Below are 21,303 nucleotides of genomic sequence, written 5' to 3'. Positions count from 1 at the left end.
TAAACAAGGAATCAAGAAGAATGGTGCTGAAGAATCTACATTTAAAGCAGCCATCCAAATTTCTTGATATCTGCTCATTTAAATGAAAAGTCCACAAAAGGAAATTGTCATATTATGTTGTGGTTGGTTGCAACCTACAACAAGACAAGAAACTTCAGTTCCTTAAAAGGGTTAACAGTACAACTGACAAGATTTTTACATATAAGAAACAACATGTAATACTATTTTAGGGTTTCATAATATGGGTTAACTCACCAGTATAACCTGGAGTTCCCATCCCCATTCTCAGTCTAAAATGATCATTGCTAAGTAGTGAAATATGGAATTAATGTGCTCTCAGCAGATTTAAGCACATGGAAACTATCAGATCAATGTAGAATTCAATTATATCTGCAGCTGTTTGGTTACAATATTGGTCAGCTCTTGCAAGAAAGGAACAAACAGCACTGTAAAATTCTGACAATGACACAAAAAACCAAGCCTGGTGGCATGTGGCTTTAAGGTACTGGTTGAGATCTACTTCTGTTTAGAGAATCACACAGTTTTGCCTAACCTCCTTCAACAAAAATGATCAGCTTTATTATTGTGCAAGCAGTGATGTGTATCAGGGTTTTAAATTGTTAGCTTTTTGTTTATTAGTAATAATGTACAAAAGTTGATGTTCCCACATGTTTTTGTTTTTTATTACATGCTGGTACTGATGCCAAGCAAAGCGTCATGAGTTATAGGAATAAGGTGGATTAAACAGAACGTGAAAGAATTAAATGACCTAGTGAAAGTTTAATCAACACACTACAGCAATCTTGACTATTTCCTCAGAGTAAGACAAAAGAATAAAAAAAAAACACAATCATAACAGCGGGTGTACATGAGTGCACCTTGAGGCTAATCCTTTTATTAAGGTCGGGGCTAAAACAGCAAGAGATGAGATCAATACTTCACCTAATGATAAAGGCAAGAGAAAAAAACCCAAAAAACAAAACAGAAAAACACAAGCACCTTCATGTTGAATGTTTGTGCTACTAGATCCGTTTCTGTTCAATAGTTTTAACTTAAATGGCCATTATTGTGTATTCCACCTTTAATTATATGTCCTCAGAACCACAGAGGGGTTAACCTTTAAGTTGTAATGAGTTTTAGCATCTACTTATGTTTAAGAGTGCAATCTCATCCAGTATTAGGTGGAACAAGTCAGGAAGAAATAGAGATAATAATCAATGTAGGAAAGATATAATGAAGAGGAAAGCACAGTCCAAAAAAACATGCATTATTTATAATCAATGTTCTTTAATTTGCGTTAAAATTGAAACACATGTAAAGACATAAAGGTAGAAAATACTATAAGAACTCCAAAAGGCTATCTTCCCATCTCCCTTGACTCTAATTATGTCAGTTCTACCTGATGGCGATTCATCTAAATCTTTGTCATTAATCAGTTTGCAAAGGTTAAAAGGGGGAATTTCTGCACAAATTGCAAATGAACATGGCAGCCTAAAGGACAAAGGGGAATTTTAATACAAAGTGCGAGCTAAAGATTGTTTGGGAGCTGAATGGCAATGAATATTTTAGCATCAGAGCAGCAGACAAAATGCTAACACTATCTCTTTAGATGAATTGTTGCCTTGTTGACTTATGAGAGGATCTTTCTCTGCTGTTACATAATGAAACATCTGTTAACATATTTCAGCACCTGTTGTGTGACTGTATATTAAGCCATCAAGTCAAGTCGAGCTGTGCTTTCGCCTGATAGACTGCTCTACACAACAAGGGAAGCGTCCGCTTGCTATCACAGAGAGGCAGCATGACTTCTTCTGCCCTCCCTCTAGTCTGCTACCTCATAACTGGGCTTGTGGAAACACTGTGAGCACATCAATAATGAGGGGGAGTGCAGAGGAGGACCAAAGGGTTTTACAGGTCATATTTCACGGAAAGTTCACTGCATGACACAGATTGAAGAAGAAACAGAGGAAGAGGGGTGCTGAAAGGTACCGTAGACAAAGAGAGGCAGAGCAGAAATGGGACGTGTATGGAACAACACAAAGAGAAGGCAGAGGGCAGAAAGGAAGAGAAGCCGAGAGGAGGGGGTTTTCAAATCGTGACAGAAGGGTCATACTTACTGTAGGGCACACACTCGTACTGGACCTCCAGATACTTGTAGGTCCCTGGACAGGGGTCAGGGAAGACATCTGAACCTGTGATCACAATGCACTGGGTCCGATTGTTGCATCTGGAAACATAAAAAAGTAGTGCATTGAGACAATGTGTGTTGTGAATTAGCACAACATATGAAAAAAAGAAATGAATTGATAGAGATGTCAGGTGACTTTAAGATAATTGTAGCAGTTTATCAGTCTTGTAAGTGGCTTAAGGATGTCTCAATTTTTGAAATCCAGAAGTCAAAGACATTCAAAGCAACGTTCAACATGTAAAGGGATCAGAGCAAGTTCCTCCTAAGAGCAGCCTATAAGATGCTAAAAGTGGTCTGCAGAGGGGCATGCTGTGGTGGCGCAGGGGGTTAGCACGCCCCACGTTTGGAGGCCTTAGTCCTCGACACAGACGTCGCGGGTTCGACTCCCGGTCCCGACGACCCTTGCCACATGTCTTCCCCCTCTCCTCACCCTCCTTCCTGTCTGCCTACTGTCGAAAAAATACGAGCCACTAGCGCCGCAAAAACTCTTCGGAGAAAAAAAAAAAAAGTGGTCTGCAGAAACCTTAAGATGTCATACTAGGATGTACAGCAGGCTCTTGCTACTGTTGATATTGCAGTGGATGTCGTAATAAGCAGAAACAAGTTTAACTTCTGTGATATATATATATATAAAGCTATGTGTTATGTTCTATATAAAGCTTTGTGCCTCATCTTAAAAATGTAAAATATAAGTCAAAGTTGTTCCTCAGAAATGCTTAATATTAAATACACATAGAGAGAATAAAAAAAAAACTTCTGCAAACTGGACAACTGCAAGAAGACAACAAGCAATCTAAGAACTCATTTTCACATTTGTATTTGTGGAATTCACCTAATTGTTCTCAGATTGCTCCTGCTCAACGTAAAAGAGATAAATCTAATCAAGCATATGTATGAAGTTATCTACCAAACAAGCCATTCAATATATTTGATAATGCGTTGCTTATCCTCTCTTTGTGAACAAAAACAAGACACAATCTGTCAATAACTGTTACGAGTTACAAAATATTATATTAGGGCTCATATTGCTTCTTCATGAGAGAAAAAGAGCTGATTTAATATAAGCACACTGTTTTTCCATTTCACCGGCAATAATTTCAGTTATTACACAAAACGTTTGGAGAGCAGAAACTAAAAATTGGCTCTGAGGCAAACCAGAGAGTTGCAGGTGAACCACCTCTTTTGTTGCAATGAAAACATGAAGACATCAATACACAGAGAAAGTTATCTTTGTTGTCAAGGGACATAAAATTGCATTGAAAATCTGAGGGGCCAGATCAATAGCTGATTAACGGCAGGACAGGAGAAATATTTCTCTCTTTATTTATTTATTTTTTTTTATTTGAAAAATATAATCTTGATCTTTTTTTTCTCCTTGGGTTTTGTTATAATTTTAGCCCAGTAACCCATCAATGCCACGAGTTCAAATGTGATAATATTAATACTATAAAATATCATTGTCTAGGTGGAACAAATGGTTACAGTTAATATAACTCACTAATTTCACAGCGTAAATGCCACTTGAGTTGAACACCTTAAAAGCTGTCTCAGCAGTAGTGAATTAAACCACAATACTGCATCCAGAACATAACACATAGTCTTCTTTAATCAAATTACATATGCACAGAATTACAATAACCATAGGTAACTTAATGATTGAATACTGAAGAAATTAATCTCCCAGTGCATGTCAGCTATTTAAATGGTCTTACTCATTTCATTTGACAAAATTTTAGAAAAACTTTTTTATCCCTTGCATTTCTTCACAATGGACAATGTTTCAAAAAACCCAGCTCTCTCTATGCTTGTACAGACTCCCATTTATATTCAAATCTGTGTATGCATATGTGTTCACAAAGAATCTCATGGGAATTTTTTTCTTCATTAATGACCTCCTTGTGTAATAACCGATAAAAATATATGCATTTTGTTGTTCTCATGGAAATGAATTCCTGTTTAGGAATTAAAACATGCACCTCATGCTGAGATCATAATAGACTGCATGGTGTGTGTGTGTGTGGTTTTTTTTTGTGTGTGGGGGTGGGGGGTTGGGTGTGTGTGTTTGTAACAAATATTTTATGGATCTGAACCACTTTCCTCATATTAAATGGTCACTTTGATGATTCTGTCTGCTTTGCTCATGCATAAGCATATCATGCAGAAGCAATATAAATCATAGTGCTTTTTCCAGCGGATTCCACTGAGACCAGGAAATGAATGCCTAGTTTATGTCAGGCATATAAAACAGAATAATATAGAAAAATAAAATTAGTGACACTAATGAGACACAGACCTACCATCATTACTCCGGCAAATGTACTGAACGAAACACGAAAAAGGCTCAAAAAAGATCATATTTCTTTAGAAACAATGTTGTCATATGTGTTGATAGATCTGCTTGATATATTGCCCTAATTTTAGAGCAGAGGAATAGGGGCACCCTGATCTATGGGATTGTGTGAGTCTGATTACCGTCTCATCTGTGAAACCTCAGGGATCTCCTGAGACCAATTGAAAAAGCCCTAATGACTTCTTCTATGCATAGTCCTACCACTCATTTTGGAAGAAAGCATGTAATTGAAATTCCACCAATAAAAACTTCAGCATTTGGCTGTGCAGGGCACAGGTCTCACAGTGCACACTAATTAAATACATTTAAAATATGATATCTCTGACTATCTTTTGATAGTCTGAGGCTATACAGTAATTAATCATCTTCCTAATGAATATTAAGTCAAAGGAGTTTTTTTCTTTACTTTTCTCTAGAGTGATGCATTCTTCTTCTATACTCCGTTTTTGAATAGGAAACATATTTCTAAGAAAAGCTATTTGCAGTTCAGCTTTATATGTGATATAAAGTGATAATCAGACAAAATACTGAGAATGCCCATTCAAAGTAAACAGTTTTTTAATATGACTTATTCTTCAAAGCAATGAAAAGAATGGCATGATTGAGCTTGTGCCTTCTCCTCTTGCCTCTTTTTCGACCTCCAGGCCGTTAATCATGCAGAAGCATTCCAAATGTAATCCCATCACATCTCTGACCTTTTGGGAGAGGCAGACATCAGTACAATTAGAATGTCGTCAGGAACGCAGCTTGGATTTGATGCAAATCTCTCTTAAAAATGAGCACTCCCAGCTGATAGTGGAAAATGGGTGGACTAGGATGCCAACACGGTAGAAAGGATGGCACTCCTGACACCAAGTATCCACATACAATTTAACCTTTTCTCTGCCACCATAAACCATGTCAGAGGAATAATTGGACATGATGATAATGTGCGAGTTGTATAAAAAATTACATCAAATGACAAACCTGTGATACTGTTGTGTTCCAGTCCTGTTTTAGTCAAACTATTGTATTCCATATTTAAACTGATCCATTAGAAAATGTGTTTTGTTCCAAACCATGATATACACTATATTAAAGCATGTTCAGTGTCTTGGTTCTGACGAACCTATAAGATAAAACAGACCATACCAGGACTGTACCATCAAGCAAGACTAATGCTTGCCACAAATGTTCAGCTAAAACTGTTTCTGGTTTCACCAAGGGGCCTCTGCACTAAGCCTGGCAATATGAGTAACAATGGTCTCATACACAAAACTGCTTCAAGGCTGTTTTCCACTCAACTTGAAACTGATTTATTTTTCTTTACAGATATTATCAACCTTTACATCAACATTCATATTGCATATCGGAATTGGCCAACATTTTCAAATCTGTGCATCACTACTTTGAAATATCAACATGATGGAGATATCATCAGTCTTTTGCCTGCCTAGTCCAAATGGATATCTTGACTTAACAAAACTATTTGGTTTTTTTAGATATATGTAGAAAAATGAGCTCAAGAAAGTAGGAGAAAAATTGGAATTTGTCTGTATTAACGTTTCAACTGTAGCCTCATTTTAAAGCAATGTCACAGTATCCTGACTTCTGATTTGGTGTATTTGTCTGTGACAGGTTTTAAAAATTCATACCATGCAAATCCACACAAAGCAAGCAATAATTTTTTTTTTGTAGACGGACTACAATGTAACACATACATTTTTCCTAGATCAATCTGAATTAGAGGTATGTTTCGACTAAAGACAATGACAAATCATAATGCAATCAGGGGTAATCAAAACAGTGTTTCCTTCGTCTAGCTGTCTGTGCCTAGCTTTGGATGAAATTTTCAATTTTCTCCCTTTCCAAACTCTGCTAGCCTAAAGTGGCCATTTTTAATTTACAATACAATAAAGAAAAAAGGAGTTGCTGCAGCGAAAACAATCGCTGCGTAACTGGAGAGAAGCAAGATGAGTGAAGGGGGCACATTACCCAAAGAGGAACAATCTACTTCCTGGTGCTCCCAGTTTGAATTTCAATCAAATTAGCGTCTCTTAAACTCAAAGTGACCCGTCTAGCCCCATTTCATCTGAAATGCTGATGAGGTTCATGGCACAATTATCAAGGCAGACATCTCTCTCAAGAGGCATGCCTGTTGATCGTAGACAGGCCATTGAAAAATTAAATCATTTCCAGGGCCACAGAATGGCAGCAAGAGAAACAATGTGATATGAGCAGAACAAAAAGCACACACACATTCAACACACACATGGTATAACTATAATCATCTCCTGTATCAGTATATTTAGACCAGTTCTAGGAGGTGGCCCAATACTCTTTCAGGAAGTGAGCGATTAGAAATTAAGCATTAGCATCCTGCTTTCGACTTGAGATCTAACTCAATATGCTTCCAAGACATCCTTCAAACTTGTAATTGCTGTCATATGCTTGTGTTAATGTTACTTTTCTTGAAGTAGCCCATATAGCTCAATGGGGGAAATTCCAGGCTCTTGAAGGGTCAGGAACAAAGCTGTCTGACTCATATCCATCCAACTCTCCTATTGATTTTTAAGCAGAAGAGGTACAGTATATCGCCATGCTAAGGAAGTCAATGGAAATATTATTAGACAGTGTGCTGGTTGAAAAGTGACCTTTTGCTAAACAGAATGTAAAGCTGGACCAACCACGAATAAAGAAATGCCATACAGAAATAGCAATGACTGTGTCCTGCAGGTGACATCAGACCTTACAACTCAAAACAATGGAATGATCAAAGGTTTGCTCATTCTTGGGTTTGGATAGCTTTACAACTTCTAAAGGTGTAGAGTCACAGTTACCATTCTTTTAGGTCATTTTACTCAAAGCAAAAGGTCCGAAGCGTGGTATGTAATTTTTATGATTATTTTTTTTATTCAAGGGATGATGTAATATTCAAGAACTAATTAGTGAGTATAATGCTGCATGTTATTTATAATCAGTAGAGAGAAATGAATGAGTTTCAAGTCACACTGAAAGCTGCGGTAATGAACTCTTTATTTCCATTTTATTCAGTTTTCACATCATTACGTTGTGCTCATAGTGCTGTGCAAGGTCCAAGTAATTCTTGGTACATGGTTTGAAAGCAAATAGGAGACATGAATACACCTACCAGCTTGTATTGTTAATATTAGTTAACCTAGTGACAGAACACTAAATTAATTTCCAGTTCCAATTAGAAAGTCAGTGAGGTGTCAAGGTGTAAACATTAAGTCAGAGGAAGAACAGAGATACAAGAAGCTATTTTACATGAAAGAGTAGTTTAGGTAAGGTTTTGCATATGAGAATTAATTGAGCTGCGGAAGAGCGAGAGAGAGCAAAACTACAGTAAGTAACAGAACAGCCACTGTCTGTAGTGAAACATACTGTATTTGGAAATGTTAGTAGCAGTTTGGAAAGCTTTAAGGTTGTGGTTCTAATCTACTTTCTTACAGTAATAAACACAAAAGACTGCTGTTTAGTTAGCTGTCTAGTTAGCTGGCTATGTTGACTTCTTAAAAAAAGATTAAGTCATTTTAAAATTAATACATAAATGTGTCATTTTAAAAAAAATACTAAAATCATGTTTTTCAGTGACATCTCTATTGTAAGGCATGAACCTCTGGTCTTAATGTAAATGATTACTGATCACTCACAGCATAAGACAAGAAACATATATTAAATATTGCTCAAGGTCAAAGCTTCACTAAAACTGAGCTGAGAACTCACACAGAGGCCATTTTACTACTCTAACTTAGTCAAATATAGTACTGGTGATTTAATATACTCTCTTGTTTAGCACATTGTTACCAATTGAAAGGAGATTGAGAGCCTTTTTATTCATGCTGAACTTTCGCACATCCCTCTGAAACAGCCTAACTGAATCTGGACCTTGATAAAATCTTAATCTTCTGTGCTTTAAATAAACACCAACAGTGTATGTACAGAGAGAGAGTACAAGGCAGAGTGCTGTCAGGCGGCAAGAATGGACCTCCGCAGAGAGCCTTGCAAGCAGTACTGTCATTGATATAAATAGTGTAAGTAGCATTCTTTAGTCTCCAGATCCCACTTCACTTTTATTGATGCAAACTTGGAGGATGCAGCTGATTTAAAACTAAAACATTGTAGCTGTTTTAGCATGTCAAATCGGATGTAGCTGCTCAAAACAGGGTGTGGAAAATTTGTGGCATTAAAGCTGTTCCTTTATTTTGAAAACCGTAACATTTTAAGATGCACTCTTGTCCATTTCAAGAGTAAAAATGTTTATTGGTAAACAAATTTTCCTGAAAATTACTCCTGGTTATTAACTCAGTTTAACTCAAGAGTCATACAGTAATCTCACTTATAAATTCAATCTACTCTTCCAGAGAGCAATCTGCATTGATCATTTCTGTCAATGATATGCCCCTTCTAAAAACCCACGATCCACAGGCACAGCAGGAACCAACCCTGTTATATTACAGCAATCAATGACCTTGTTATCGAATACTTACAATGAAGCTCATTAGTCAAAGTGAAATCAATGTATGTAGGCCACTTTTCATATTGTATATCTTCGTATGTTTCTTACTGTAAGAAAAATTTATGAAGGCGTATCACCGTCATCTTTTTTAAACTTCTGTTGAGTTAAGTACATGTGGTCAATTTTGGATTAATCACGACCGCACGAGATAATTTGGTTATTATCAATGAAATGCATTTTAAAAATATATAGATATAAATATAATATTATAATCTAATAGATGTTTCCATTGTGTTTGCACTAATTAGCTTCAGCACAGAAGAGAAAATGAAATTATTACAAAAACTCAATCCTGCAAAAAAAAGAATAATCACAGCACTGAATATTATCATCAATGAATTAATTATTTCAAACTTCACTGCCATGCAGTTTCACATCTGGAGGGGCGGCGTCCATATGAAAAATTCCCGTACAGATTATCACCCACTTGAGTCAACTAATTGCTTGCAGCTGAATGTTCTAATTGAGCCACAACAATCCTAAGGCTATTTTCATAAAATCATTGTGCTCATGAATATAATATGCCAGCCAGATATGAAAACAAGTCAGAGTTCCAACAGAATCCATCAAACTGTAGCAAAGCCATAACTCAACTCTTTAAACTTCAGGGCCATGTCAATTTCAAATATTTAAAAGTCAACTTAATTTTCTTCACAAGCACTGATTTCTTTTCTCCCACCCACCTAAATTAGGAAACTGTATAAATTACAACTGCTTTTGGATTACTCCTCTCTCACACGAGGCATCACATAGCCTCGGCTTCTGATATTAATAATTAATGACTGCTCACAGCAGGACAGACCAATAATCTATTAAATGCTCTTCATAATAATTCTTAAAGTGAAATCAGGATATGCAAAACCATATTGATAATATTGTCCAAGTAAAACACAAATGGTTTGAATATTTATTATTTGAGAATAAATATATTTAGATAGTAAATTATTAGTTTGGCCTTATTGCCTTACTGCAGTAAATCATTATTTCTTATTAGCTTCAGTCTTGGACATTTTGTCCCAAACTGTTTAATTTAAAGACAACATATTACAGTCGGCAGATCAGTTTGCCTATATATTTTTATGCAAATGTGCTACATACATAAACATTTGAACTCAAAAATAACACAGATGACACAAAATTACGTTTCTTCTAACTCTAAGGTCCTTAATGTTACACTTGTGCAAAGAGTTGTCTTGATTCTTCACACATGCCAGACAGAAGCTGCACAGAGAATTATTAGTGTGTGTGGGCGCGTTTGTGTGTTTGTGCTTGCACATAAAAGCTATTTTCAGCTGGAACGCAACAATATCACTAGTTAGTGTTGTTCTGCATGAACTGAAGTGCCAACCACTTCTGACAGACATGCACTTTTTACTTTAATTTCCCTAATTTTCTTTCTCAGAGATTTCCCAGAGGTGGACCAACTGAACTTTAAACACCTAGTAGAGAAGAAGCCCAGTAAAGTGCGTAAGGCTCTCCTTCAGAGGTGCTGTGTAAAAATTAACTTTTACCGATCACTTTTCTTTGCAACATTTTGAGTATTTTGTTTTTGTCTGTACTGCTTTCAGTCTAATCAGAGGTAAAATCTTGCTCTTACAAGACACACATCCTATAACACAGCTGTTATAACACAGCTGTTATAGGATGTGTGAGCCACATCCTATAACAGAGTTTTCTCCTTGAAAGATCCCACTTCCTTAGACTACAAATGTTCAGAAGTGACACCCAAAGGCTAAGTATGCATTTAAAACAACATCTGATATCTTCACTCAGTCTCAGATTTTGCATATAAGCAATGAACCACAGTCTGTCACAGACACCGGATTGCTGCTTTATTAGGAAACTGTTTAGGAGTCGGTGGTCATTATTCCACAAACTCTTTTTGAACAAGCAAGGCTGAGGGCAGCGTAACACAAAGGGTCAAAAACAGGGAGCGGGGACACTGCAGCCTTTCAAGACAGACAATGTGAGTCAGCTATCTGACTTCATCAAATAGGACTTGACAATAACCCCCCTGAATACAAGGGCTCTACTCTTTTATTTCATTTTTTTTTATTTCCCAAGGCGGCTTGCCAGAGTTGCTGACTGTCTCATACCAGCCAATATCTCTCTCTGTGGCAGTCATATGTCATTCCATCCTGTGCACTTTGGCTCCACTGGCATCCCTGTGTGACAACTGGTCTCATGTATTATGTCTCATGTAGCACAAAATATTCCTGGTGGAACCTTATCGTGTATAAATTCACATTTGGAAGTCTATGTACTACCATTGGTTGTCTTCCAGATTAATCTATGCTTCTCTGAATATTTGAACATCTGTCAGAAGTCATGCTGATCTATATGTTTGTTTGTAGTTAGGGCGTATTTTTTTATTTAGAGCAGAAATCTAGGGATGCTGGTTTTCTCAATCTGGCTTCTTGTGTCGAAAATCTGACTAGTGGGTGTGTGCCGCATGATTTCCCATTTTCTGTCTTTGCCCCATTTACTGGGTCTCAGCTGTGTAATTAAATAAAGCCAATGCGAGAAAAGAAAAACTGGTTACAGTGGGGTGTTTCATGATGCATTATGTTAAATTTTTAAATTAAAAACAAGCTGAACAGTGATTTCTACATTTTACAACAGATGTTCATTTAGATTTAGGCCTGGAAATTGACTGGATCATTTCAGTACAAAAGTTGTTAAAATGATCATGCTAAAAAGATGATCTTAACTGCTTTTCTGATTAATGATCTATTTGCCATGATAAATTGAACATTTCCCTGAAAATTGTTAGAGTTGAAGGGGCATAAGCACTTTTTCCAATTTAGTGTATCATAAGGAATTATCACAAACCAAGCATGAAAACTAAACAACATTTTTTGAATAGAATATTATTTGACAAGTAATATGACTGTAAAGCAATTCTTTATTAGACCTGCTTTCAAAATGTACTGACTTATGATTTTTTTTATTCTAAGAACAGACTTTTTTATTAATGTGTGAAACTATTTATATTTGGCAGTAAAAGTTTCACTATTAATTATCACTATGCATAAAGTAGTGTTGGTCTGGTGCAAATTATCAAACAACACTGTGTGCGTCTTCGTGTGTGCTTTACCACTTTAAATTCAAGTGAAATAACTCGTATGCAGACACATAATAAATCGATTCTGCTAAGAGCAAGCAGCTCAACCTTATTAACAAGGTAAAACAAAGCAAACACAGATAGCCTAATGTAAGCACACTAAATCTAGATTGCACATTTGCAGGTTAATTTACACCTAGGCAGAAATTGCAATAGACAGAAAATTACCTCCTCCAAGCCACATCAGATCTGCACCCTGTCAGTACTGCCACTTTAATTTATCTCTTTGTTGTAAAGAGTAAAAAAAACGCAAATTTGCTATGTTTATAGTTTGAACAGCTGTCTAATCTGAGACTGAGATTATTTCTACTCGGTTCGAGTCTGTTTGTTGCTTATTTCCCTTTTTTAATGTACTCCTTTGACACCGTTTGTCCTCTCTCCTTCACCTTTCAGAGCTGTAATGAAGTTTCTAATTCACTTTTGTTCAGGTTCAGGCGCCTCATTATCTGTGCTAACGGTAATGTGATGTGGGGTATTGATGCTGACAACTGCTGCCTTTTTTTCATCCCACACTTTTATTCAGTTCGGCTTTTTTCAGTGGACTAAATCAGCTCCTCAGAGGCAATAGCATTATCCTTGGTGGAAAACTTTATTTTAAAGCTAGTGAGATTTTTTTGAAACAAAAGAAAAATGTGTTTCAACAAATTGAAATAGCTGGGGATGGTTCAGATCTAATACTGTGCCATGCCAATAATTTTCTGACGGACCTGAAACTTTTACAGACACTTCATTTAGGATCGACTGTTTTGACACTGCACACACACGTGTGCGGCTTTACCTTTGTGACATGATCTTGTAGGCATCTGGAAGATAGCAGTTGATGTTCTCCATCTGGAAGGGGTCGGCGTCGCAAATCTTGTCGTCTGTTCTGCCATAGTTGGCGCTTTCAATCATTATGACATCGCTGCCTGGACACCGAAGATCAATGGGGTAACCCTCACAAGACAGCTCTCTCCGCACTAAGCCAAACGGCAGGGCAGCTCTGCTAAACCCTGAGGGAGAGGAGAGAAAGAAAGAGACTTCTCAGTGCAAATCGAAAAGAGATGTGTAGCTGCAGTGCCACAGAGGAAGACATGATCACAAGACATCAGAGCTGGATATGCACAAAGGGAGCATCTGCATGCATACATTTCTTGAGCCGAGATAAAGAAAACTCTTATCACTAATAGCCTGACATACAGTCCCTTGCAAAAGTATTCATATACCTTTTAACTTTTTCTCATCGTACTACGTTATTGGGATTTTATGTGACAAAGCAATACAAAGCAATGTCTAATTCTGAAGAGTAAGGACAATCAGTAGCAATTTTCATGACATGCTACAGAATCACAATTGCATTTATGTCTGGACTTGATTCAAATTACAATATATTGCATTCATATAGTCATCGCATTGTCAATGTGTGCAAAAGTAATATTGCAAGAGTGTTTACAAAGCACCAATTGCTTGATATTTTATTAAAGTATTATTAGTCCAGGCATTGAATGTTGATGCAACATTCGGCTTGTTGGATCTAATGTAACTGAAGGAAATACCCATACACTGAAAGTGTGCAAAGTGCTCAGAATGCTCAAGTAGCATATTGCTTGAAGCTAAGAGAAGAAAGACATGAGTGAGGAGAACACAGAATAACCACAAGTAATGTCCTAATTTATTTATTTATCAAATATCACAAATGGATCATTTTCTTATATCGAACAGCCCTAATCTAAACATTTATATTGTATATCTGGTTGTATGTTGATGGCAGGTGAACCGCCAACCAAGAAAACTCTGCAAGAAAAATGCTAGAGGTTGCACACAACCTTTCAGGTTTGCTGTGTATTTACCTCCACCCACCTTCCCATCAACTCTGATCATGTTCATTGCATCTCCAGAGGGAAAGTATCCCCACAGCATGATACTGCCACCACCATCGTGTTTCATTGTTAAAATGGTATGTTCAAGTTGATGTTGCATTTTTTAATGTAGGTTAAATAGCTAAAAGCTAAAAAGATGGCTTGTGCCAAACTGAAAAAATATGTAATCAATGGCATTCTCCTTGTTACTCTTCTATAAAAAGGGTCAGATTTTCTGCTTCAGGAGCCATTTAGTTGCATCAAAATCTATTTAGGGGCATCAGAGTGGAGAAGATTAAAACAATACCATCTTAACCTTTTCAGATTTTTCTTTTTCTTTTTTTTTTTAAAGAGAACCTTTGTTGCTTTTTTTTCTTTTAATCCACAATTATCCACTACGTTTTGTTGATCTGCCAGATAAAATGCAATGCAAAAAAGCTTGTGGTTATAATGTAGCAAAGTGCAAAAGACTTTAAAGGGTGTGAATACTTTGCTACTGTACATCAGCATGTCAAGCAAACATTTCATATCTCAACTGCACCAAGGATTTAATGGTGTTACTATGTCATCCCTGTGCACTAACCGGTCCTGAAACAAAAATCAATAATTGTCATTAAAGTCTAGTTTGTCGACCTAATGTCTGGAGCCCTGGGCCACCTTGCAACTATTGATATAAGTACAGTGATACTGATAAAAAAAAAAAGACAAAGCGAACAACACCATTAAAAAAATGAAAAGTAATACAAAAGCTGGTGTAAATTAAAAAAATAATCCATATTTGTTTGTGAGGAGCCTTATTTGTCAGACCTGCTGTTGCTTTGTTTGTCATTTTAATGTAAAAACACATTGTGATGGTGAAGTCCATCACCACAGAGGCTATTTTTTTCTTTCAGTGCTCATTTCTTTCTGTACAGAATAAAAAGGAACAACCATGACAACATAAGTGTAATTTAATCCTCTTCACAGAGCTGACAATCAAAAGTAGCTCAATTGGGAGGTAGAAAAAATGAAAAAATTGAAGAAAAAAAAACAAAACGTTGTGAATGTGTGGGTATTTGTTTCCATGAGGGCAAGTGTTGGGGGTAGGAATACTGAAAAAAATAAATCAATGTTGGTGTTCTGCAAATATGAGTTATGCCAAAAGCCATTTTTGAACTAAAAGTGATCCAAGCAGGTAAACTTTATGAATCTGTATGCGTTTCTGATAACAGCCACTTTCTACTGCTGTGACATGTCAGACATTAAAGAATAAGGGCAGAGAGCCTAATAAGACTGCCAGCTGCTCCTGTGTTGACTTCTTTGACTAATAAGCTGTTCCCCGGCATCCACTGGTGACTCTGTCACCTCTTTGAGGCCTTATATAACAGGGTACCTACCTACAACTTGGTTGATGGCTGTTGTTTCCAAAGACTCTGTCTCCCTAATGAGGCTTAGTTCGCAGTCACAGAAGAAAATAAAGAACACCCTCACGACTTCTCATGTTCTAATTTGTTTGCCTTGCAGACAAGTTGGAGTGAACCATTTGTGCAGTTTAAAAACATAAAGGACTTTTCTTTCTTTTGATAAGTCACTGGCAGGAGTTTGCTTGCAGTCACTGTCTAAATTGGTCAAGAAAGACTGAGTTCATTTTACCCTATTGAATGGCTCATCAATTAGCAACCAATACAATTATCTTTGTCTGATTAAATGCTAAGCAACAGTGGCAGGGGATTAACATTCTGCATTGTGCTTCTTGGAAAAAAACGCTGCTGTGATATTTTTACAAAGGAAGATAAATGTCAGTCTGTATTGCTGGTTGCTCTGTTTGTGCACAAATCAGGTAAAAGCTCAACTCCAGAGGTATTCAGTGAAAAGCTCAGCACAAACAAAGAACATATCTGTATGAAGCAAGCCACTGCTCTGGTCAGTCTAACCTCAATTGTCTCCATGATCACTAAGTATGGATCGTTTTTCTTCTCCTGGCACTTTTTGACAGCACATTCTTTCATTTGACCAACAGGCAAAAAGTAAAGGCTTTCAAATATGATGGGTTTTAGCTGCATTTCATATTTTCAGCCCTTTTGTCTGAGGAGAGAAAAAAAATGCCTTGGCTGATAAACAATTTATCAGAAGCTAGCGTGGAAAAAAGTGAAAAACAATGAAAACACAGGGTGTTAGGAACAGAACTTGACAGTCAATCTTGAGCTCATGTCAGTGCGCTGTAGCAATGCATTGTCAGAACAATACAATACCTCGTGTAGCAACTATAGAGCAATGCTAAACATCATTCAGCGTTATACTACAGCTTTAAAATATCCAAAAGGAGACATGAAAGTGGTAGAGATTCAGAGAATGAAAGCCTATATATATTGTTTTCTACAAGTACTTGTTTAATGTAAAAAAAAAAAACAGCCTTCTAAATGAGTAAATCTTCTAAGCTAAGTGTAGTATGTACAAATGCATACCTACAAAGGGACAATTATTCATCTTAAACCCATCAGACAGTTTTTTCAAGAAATATGTTGAGAATTTATTTGTTTATCATAGCATGATCATTTGAAAGAAAAAGCAATACCGACATAATTAAACAGGCATCAATACAACTTTAGAACAAATAAATCAACAGCAATAATTCACTTGACAGAAAATGTTACCACTGCATAATTTAAAACAGCACAGAGAGCCGACCATTGGGAAAGGTTCAGGAGAGGGGGTTCTGCACCAGGTCTCTAGTTTTTAGCTTGCCCATTACATTTGTAATCTATTAAAAGCATGAAAATGTTATTTGCTGATGAAACATACATCACATGTGATACTCAAACAAAAAAGATACAATATCATAGTAAATTTAGAAATCAAAAAAAAGTGTCTGAAAACATTTTTAGGCCATTATATTACCTTTGAAACCACATGTAAATTATGTCACCACAAAAACGTACAAAAGAGGAAAACAAGAATTGTTGACAAAGCAAACTATTCTGTTCCAATAAACATTTTTCTGAAGATAAAACCCACAGGGTTTTCAGGATCAGTAGATTTTATGTTGCTCATAAGGTAAAAATGTCATGTGACGACATCTCCAAAGGTTGTAGAAAAAAGTTTAATTTTAGGAAATTGCATTTTTACCAGTCATAATTAGAAACTATAATTAGTTATAGTAGCGGGTTTTTTTACACAAAAAAAGCTACTTCTTTTTTTTTTGTAATATGTGATGTCCTTTACAGAGACGAGTAATTAAAGGGTGGGTAAAAAGTGTGCATAATCCTGCACCTCTTTGGTCAAGGCTTGAAGATTTTTTTTTTTTTCTTTTTCAGTTTTTTGGGTAAAAGATGCACAAATTTACACATTTAAAAATTTATATTTTACTTTCAAATAAATTGTTTTGGCACAGTTTGCTCAGCTGGAGTTGCTCAAAACGAGCCTGCCTTATTTGAAAGATTTTAAGAACTTCAAATGGATCATCAGAGGGGGAGTTAAATATTGCTGGGCGGGACAGATTAACTTGTGCAGGCCTACTTTGCGGCTGAAAGTGATCTGTTTTCTGGCCATATGCAAGACCTCTGAGTTTGATCTGCAAATCCACAGCCAGCCCACCTTATGTTTTGTGTCACATGAACTCTGTTAAAGTACTTAAATCACTCAGCAGAGCCTCCACAATTTTAGAGCTAATGCAGTCTCGCTTCCTAAAGAGGAAAACAGAGCCTGTAGAAATGAGAAGACAAATGCATGCTCAAGAAAACAGCATTACTCCAGCTGGCACAAACCGCCTTTTAACCATGCTGCTGGCACACTTTCTATAGCAATGCATTTTCATGTTTAAATTTTATGTGTTTTAAACACAATTGCCGTTTCCAAAACACACTTTATTAGCCTCCTGGTTCCATGGATCATGGACCCAAAGCAGGGTTGTAAACAACTTATGAAAGCCTCTCTCCATTGATTAGAGACCCCAGGCTGAACTACTTTTTCACCCCGCTGTCAGATGGTATTTTTAGTTTATGGGATGTGAGTGACACAGACTCATCAATATGTGGACACCCGATAGTCTGTCTGTGGAAAAATGTGAGTGCAATAAATGTATTGTTACTGTAACACCCAAAGTCACATCAGCAGTTATGTAGAGTTAACCCTCGACCTACACAGCGTTTCATAGTCTTCACAAATGTCGCTTTACTGGCTGAAATCAGACTCAAACCTGAAAGACAAATAATTTCAAACGGCTAACATAAGAAAAGCAAAAACAAATAACTTCATTCTGATCTTCTCACATATTCTTCTGATCATGTTGTTTCATATAAATGTGCCTTTGTGGCTAGTTTAAATAAATTACCTTTGTTTTCATGCCGATATGAAGAGGAAATCAAAACGCCATCGATCATGCATTGCAGTTACAACGCAATAATACGATCACACTTAATCTAACAAACAAATCCAATGCTTACTGTTACACTTAACTGAAGAATTTCATTATTCAAATGAGGCAGAAAAGTAATCATTATTTTGCCCATGGGGTCATTAGCATAATTATTCAGGGAACACACAACATAAAACTATTTACCTTCCATACGGAAGCAGTAATATGATTGTTGAAATATCAGCTGTACCAGAGACTTGTTTTTTTTTTCCTTTTAAATGATCAGCTTGATCATTCAAAATCTTAACAAGTGACTGCAGTGAGAGTACTTGTTGCTGTCCAATGGCTAAAGGTAATGTGCTCAAGTATAAACAATTATTGTGTCAATTTTATGCATTTTTGGGCAAAACATAAAAAAATCACTTCTAATATAAAGAATTAAATGCCAAAATATGCAAAGCTAGACTTGTAGATGAGAATAAGAAGACAGTTTCCATTCAAAGCAATCAAGTGACAAGCAAAAGTTAAGAAACACCAGAACAATATGAAATTATTTTGTGAGTTATTGTATTTAATTATACAAGGTATGAAATAGGCCTGTCCCGATAAACGATAAATCAATTAATCATACCATAAATTAAAACTATCGACGTCATTTTAATTATCGGCATTATCGTCTCTTCCGGCCTTTTTCTCTTTCTGTTGATGACACTGAATGAAAAAAGGCTCAACTCCGGTTCTCTCCACTGACCCTCCCTTCCCCATTTCCTTAGTGTAAAGCCCAGCGCACACTACACGATCTTAAAGCTGCCGGCCGATTGTCGGCCCATTTTCAAAACCTGAGAGACCACACATTAGCCGACAGAAATCCTAGGTATAACGGTTCGATCGGGTTCGTTCCTGCCGTGTGGTGTCCAACAATGGGCACAAAATAATGGCTACAAGTTCAGTTAACTAATTTTAAAACCAGGCATTAATCAATGCTTTACTACAATGTACCTGCAATGCATGTGGCTAGTGTCAGCGTAAAGTCCTGACTGAATGAAAATCATTAGAACCTATTTATGTCACGTTAACGAAGACTATCGTTAACGTAGTCTTCGTTAACGATACTTTTCAGCTTACCCGGTAAGCTGAAAAGTTACCGGGTTTATCAACTGCGGTAGCAATTTCGCTCCAACTCCTCCTCTTGTCATTTCTATATTCTTTGCATGTTGAATAAACATTAACGTTGTTTCCACATATCATTTCCAATGTCCGCTGGACTTCGGGTTGCGCCGTGTCAGCTGTTTGGGATTCCCCGACATAATTTCCCCTCAGAAAGCAGGAGGAGAATCCACGCTTTCTGATTGGCTACCTGTCACATTCAACAGGCTGAGTTAAGGAGCCCAGTCGGGGGAAACCCCTGATTTAGATCGGAGCGGCTACGATGATCTATCGTAACACACCACACAATCTTAGAAAGACCAACGTTCTAAGATTGTTGTAAGAGGAAAAATAGGAGCAAAAATCATGTAGTGTGAACTATTGCATCAGGTAGTCGGATGTGCCCATCTTCTCTATTTAAATCTAATTATTACTGAAGGGCAACATAATATACAGACTTCATAATCTGCACTATTTTGGTTGAATGCAGTATTTATTTCCACTTTGGCTTTATGTTGTTTAGTTTCCTTTTTCCAAGTGTGTTTTTTGTTAATGGAGACTGAGAATCCATTTTATTTTTGTTTTTGGTTGTTTTGTTTATTTTGTTTATCAGTTCCAGTATTAAGTGTTCTTTTGAAAATAAAGTGTATCTATCTTTGGCAGGAAATCGCATGCATTATTACGTCATTTCCATTAAATCAGTGTAAAAAGGTCTTCAAACAATATTATCGTTTATCGCAATAATTTTTGAGACAATTAATCGTTCAGCAAAATTTGCTATCGTGACAGGCCTAGTATGAAACGACTTTTTCAGTTCTTTTTTGAGAACAAAATGTGCCACAATAAATAAATTCTCAAATACATCTATGTACATCTTCTACATGTACGAGACGATTTAAGGTATACAAGAGATATTTCAGATAGTTTAATGTGAAATAATATTTTTGCGAGAAAGAAGAACACTACACCTGAAAAGAAAGCTTAAGCTTTGTTGGCCTCCAACGTCATCTGAAACATATTTTCCCTTTATTTATATTGCATGAAATAATACTAAATTATAATATTCAGAAAATCTAATACATTAAGTTCAGTACATCCCAATTTAGCATCGAATAATGAACAATTTACCCCACAAAGACTTCACTTTTTGGCTAGTGCTTAATAAATATATAAAAAAGAAAATTCTTGCAACATATTAACAAGTAACTTTGATGAGGCACAGGACCCCTATTCTGGTGAGGTAAACAACTATTACAATGGTGGCAACACACTATTTAAAGCTTCCAAAGCTGATATTTACTACTCCAAGTAACCTTTGCAATGACATTAGGTGAACAATTTGGAGAACTGTGAGAAAACCCCCATATGTACTGTAGCCTGAACCAATTATGCAGTGTCTCTTTGGTGCTATAATAATTTAATTCTTTTTTTTTTTCACCAACGAGTCAAATCAATTGGAAAGTGACCATCTGGTAGGATATGAGTGTCACTGAAGCAGAGGTAATGAGCAAATTGTCTTCCTATTTCACAGAAATGAGAAGTCATTAAGATCATCTTGTTCTACTATGAAGCCAGACAAGGCATAATCAAACCCAAAGGGATACACATGTAAATACTAATGATATAAGGAACATCTACATGTAGTAGAAACAGTTTTTGAAAAAAAAAAATATATATATAGGCTATATATATATATATGAATCCCACAGGCAAAAGAGTTTTTGTATGATACAAAACATAAAATTATTACATTCAAGTTCAGCACGAATCATGCAAGATATTAAACAGTCCTGCATTTTACCAGG

The 21,303-nt window shown here is 36.4% G+C and overlaps 1 protein-coding gene across 50 annotated transcripts in view; it reads right to left on the bottom strand.

Annotated features, from left to right (window-relative positions):
* The window catches only part of adgrl2a (adhesion G protein-coupled receptor L2a), a 126,424-nt gene that overhangs the window by 66,365 nt on the left and 38,756 nt on the right, over positions 1-21,303 (bottom strand). For all 50 annotated transcript variants that reach the window (XR_004340453.1, XM_032571977.1, XM_032571995.1 and 47 more), the window contains exons 3-4: positions 12,960-13,173; positions 2,118-2,227 (exon numbers count right to left, since the gene is read on the bottom strand). Coding sequence is in view for 49 of the 50 variants with exons in the window: in XM_032571977.1 (XP_032427868.1) it covers positions 2,118-2,227; positions 12,960-13,173 (324 nt within the window). In the remaining variant the exon portion in view is untranslated. The remainder of the gene's footprint in view (positions 1-2,117; positions 2,228-12,959; positions 13,174-21,303) is intronic.

The sequence above is a fragment of the Xiphophorus hellerii genome, chromosome 9 (genome assembly GCF_003331165.1).
Source record: "Xiphophorus hellerii strain 12219 chromosome 9, Xiphophorus_hellerii-4.1, whole genome shotgun sequence".
NCBI lineage: Eukaryota > Metazoa > Chordata > Actinopteri > Cyprinodontiformes > Poeciliidae > Xiphophorus > Xiphophorus hellerii.
This window is presented reverse-complemented; position numbering and strand designations above follow the sequence as displayed.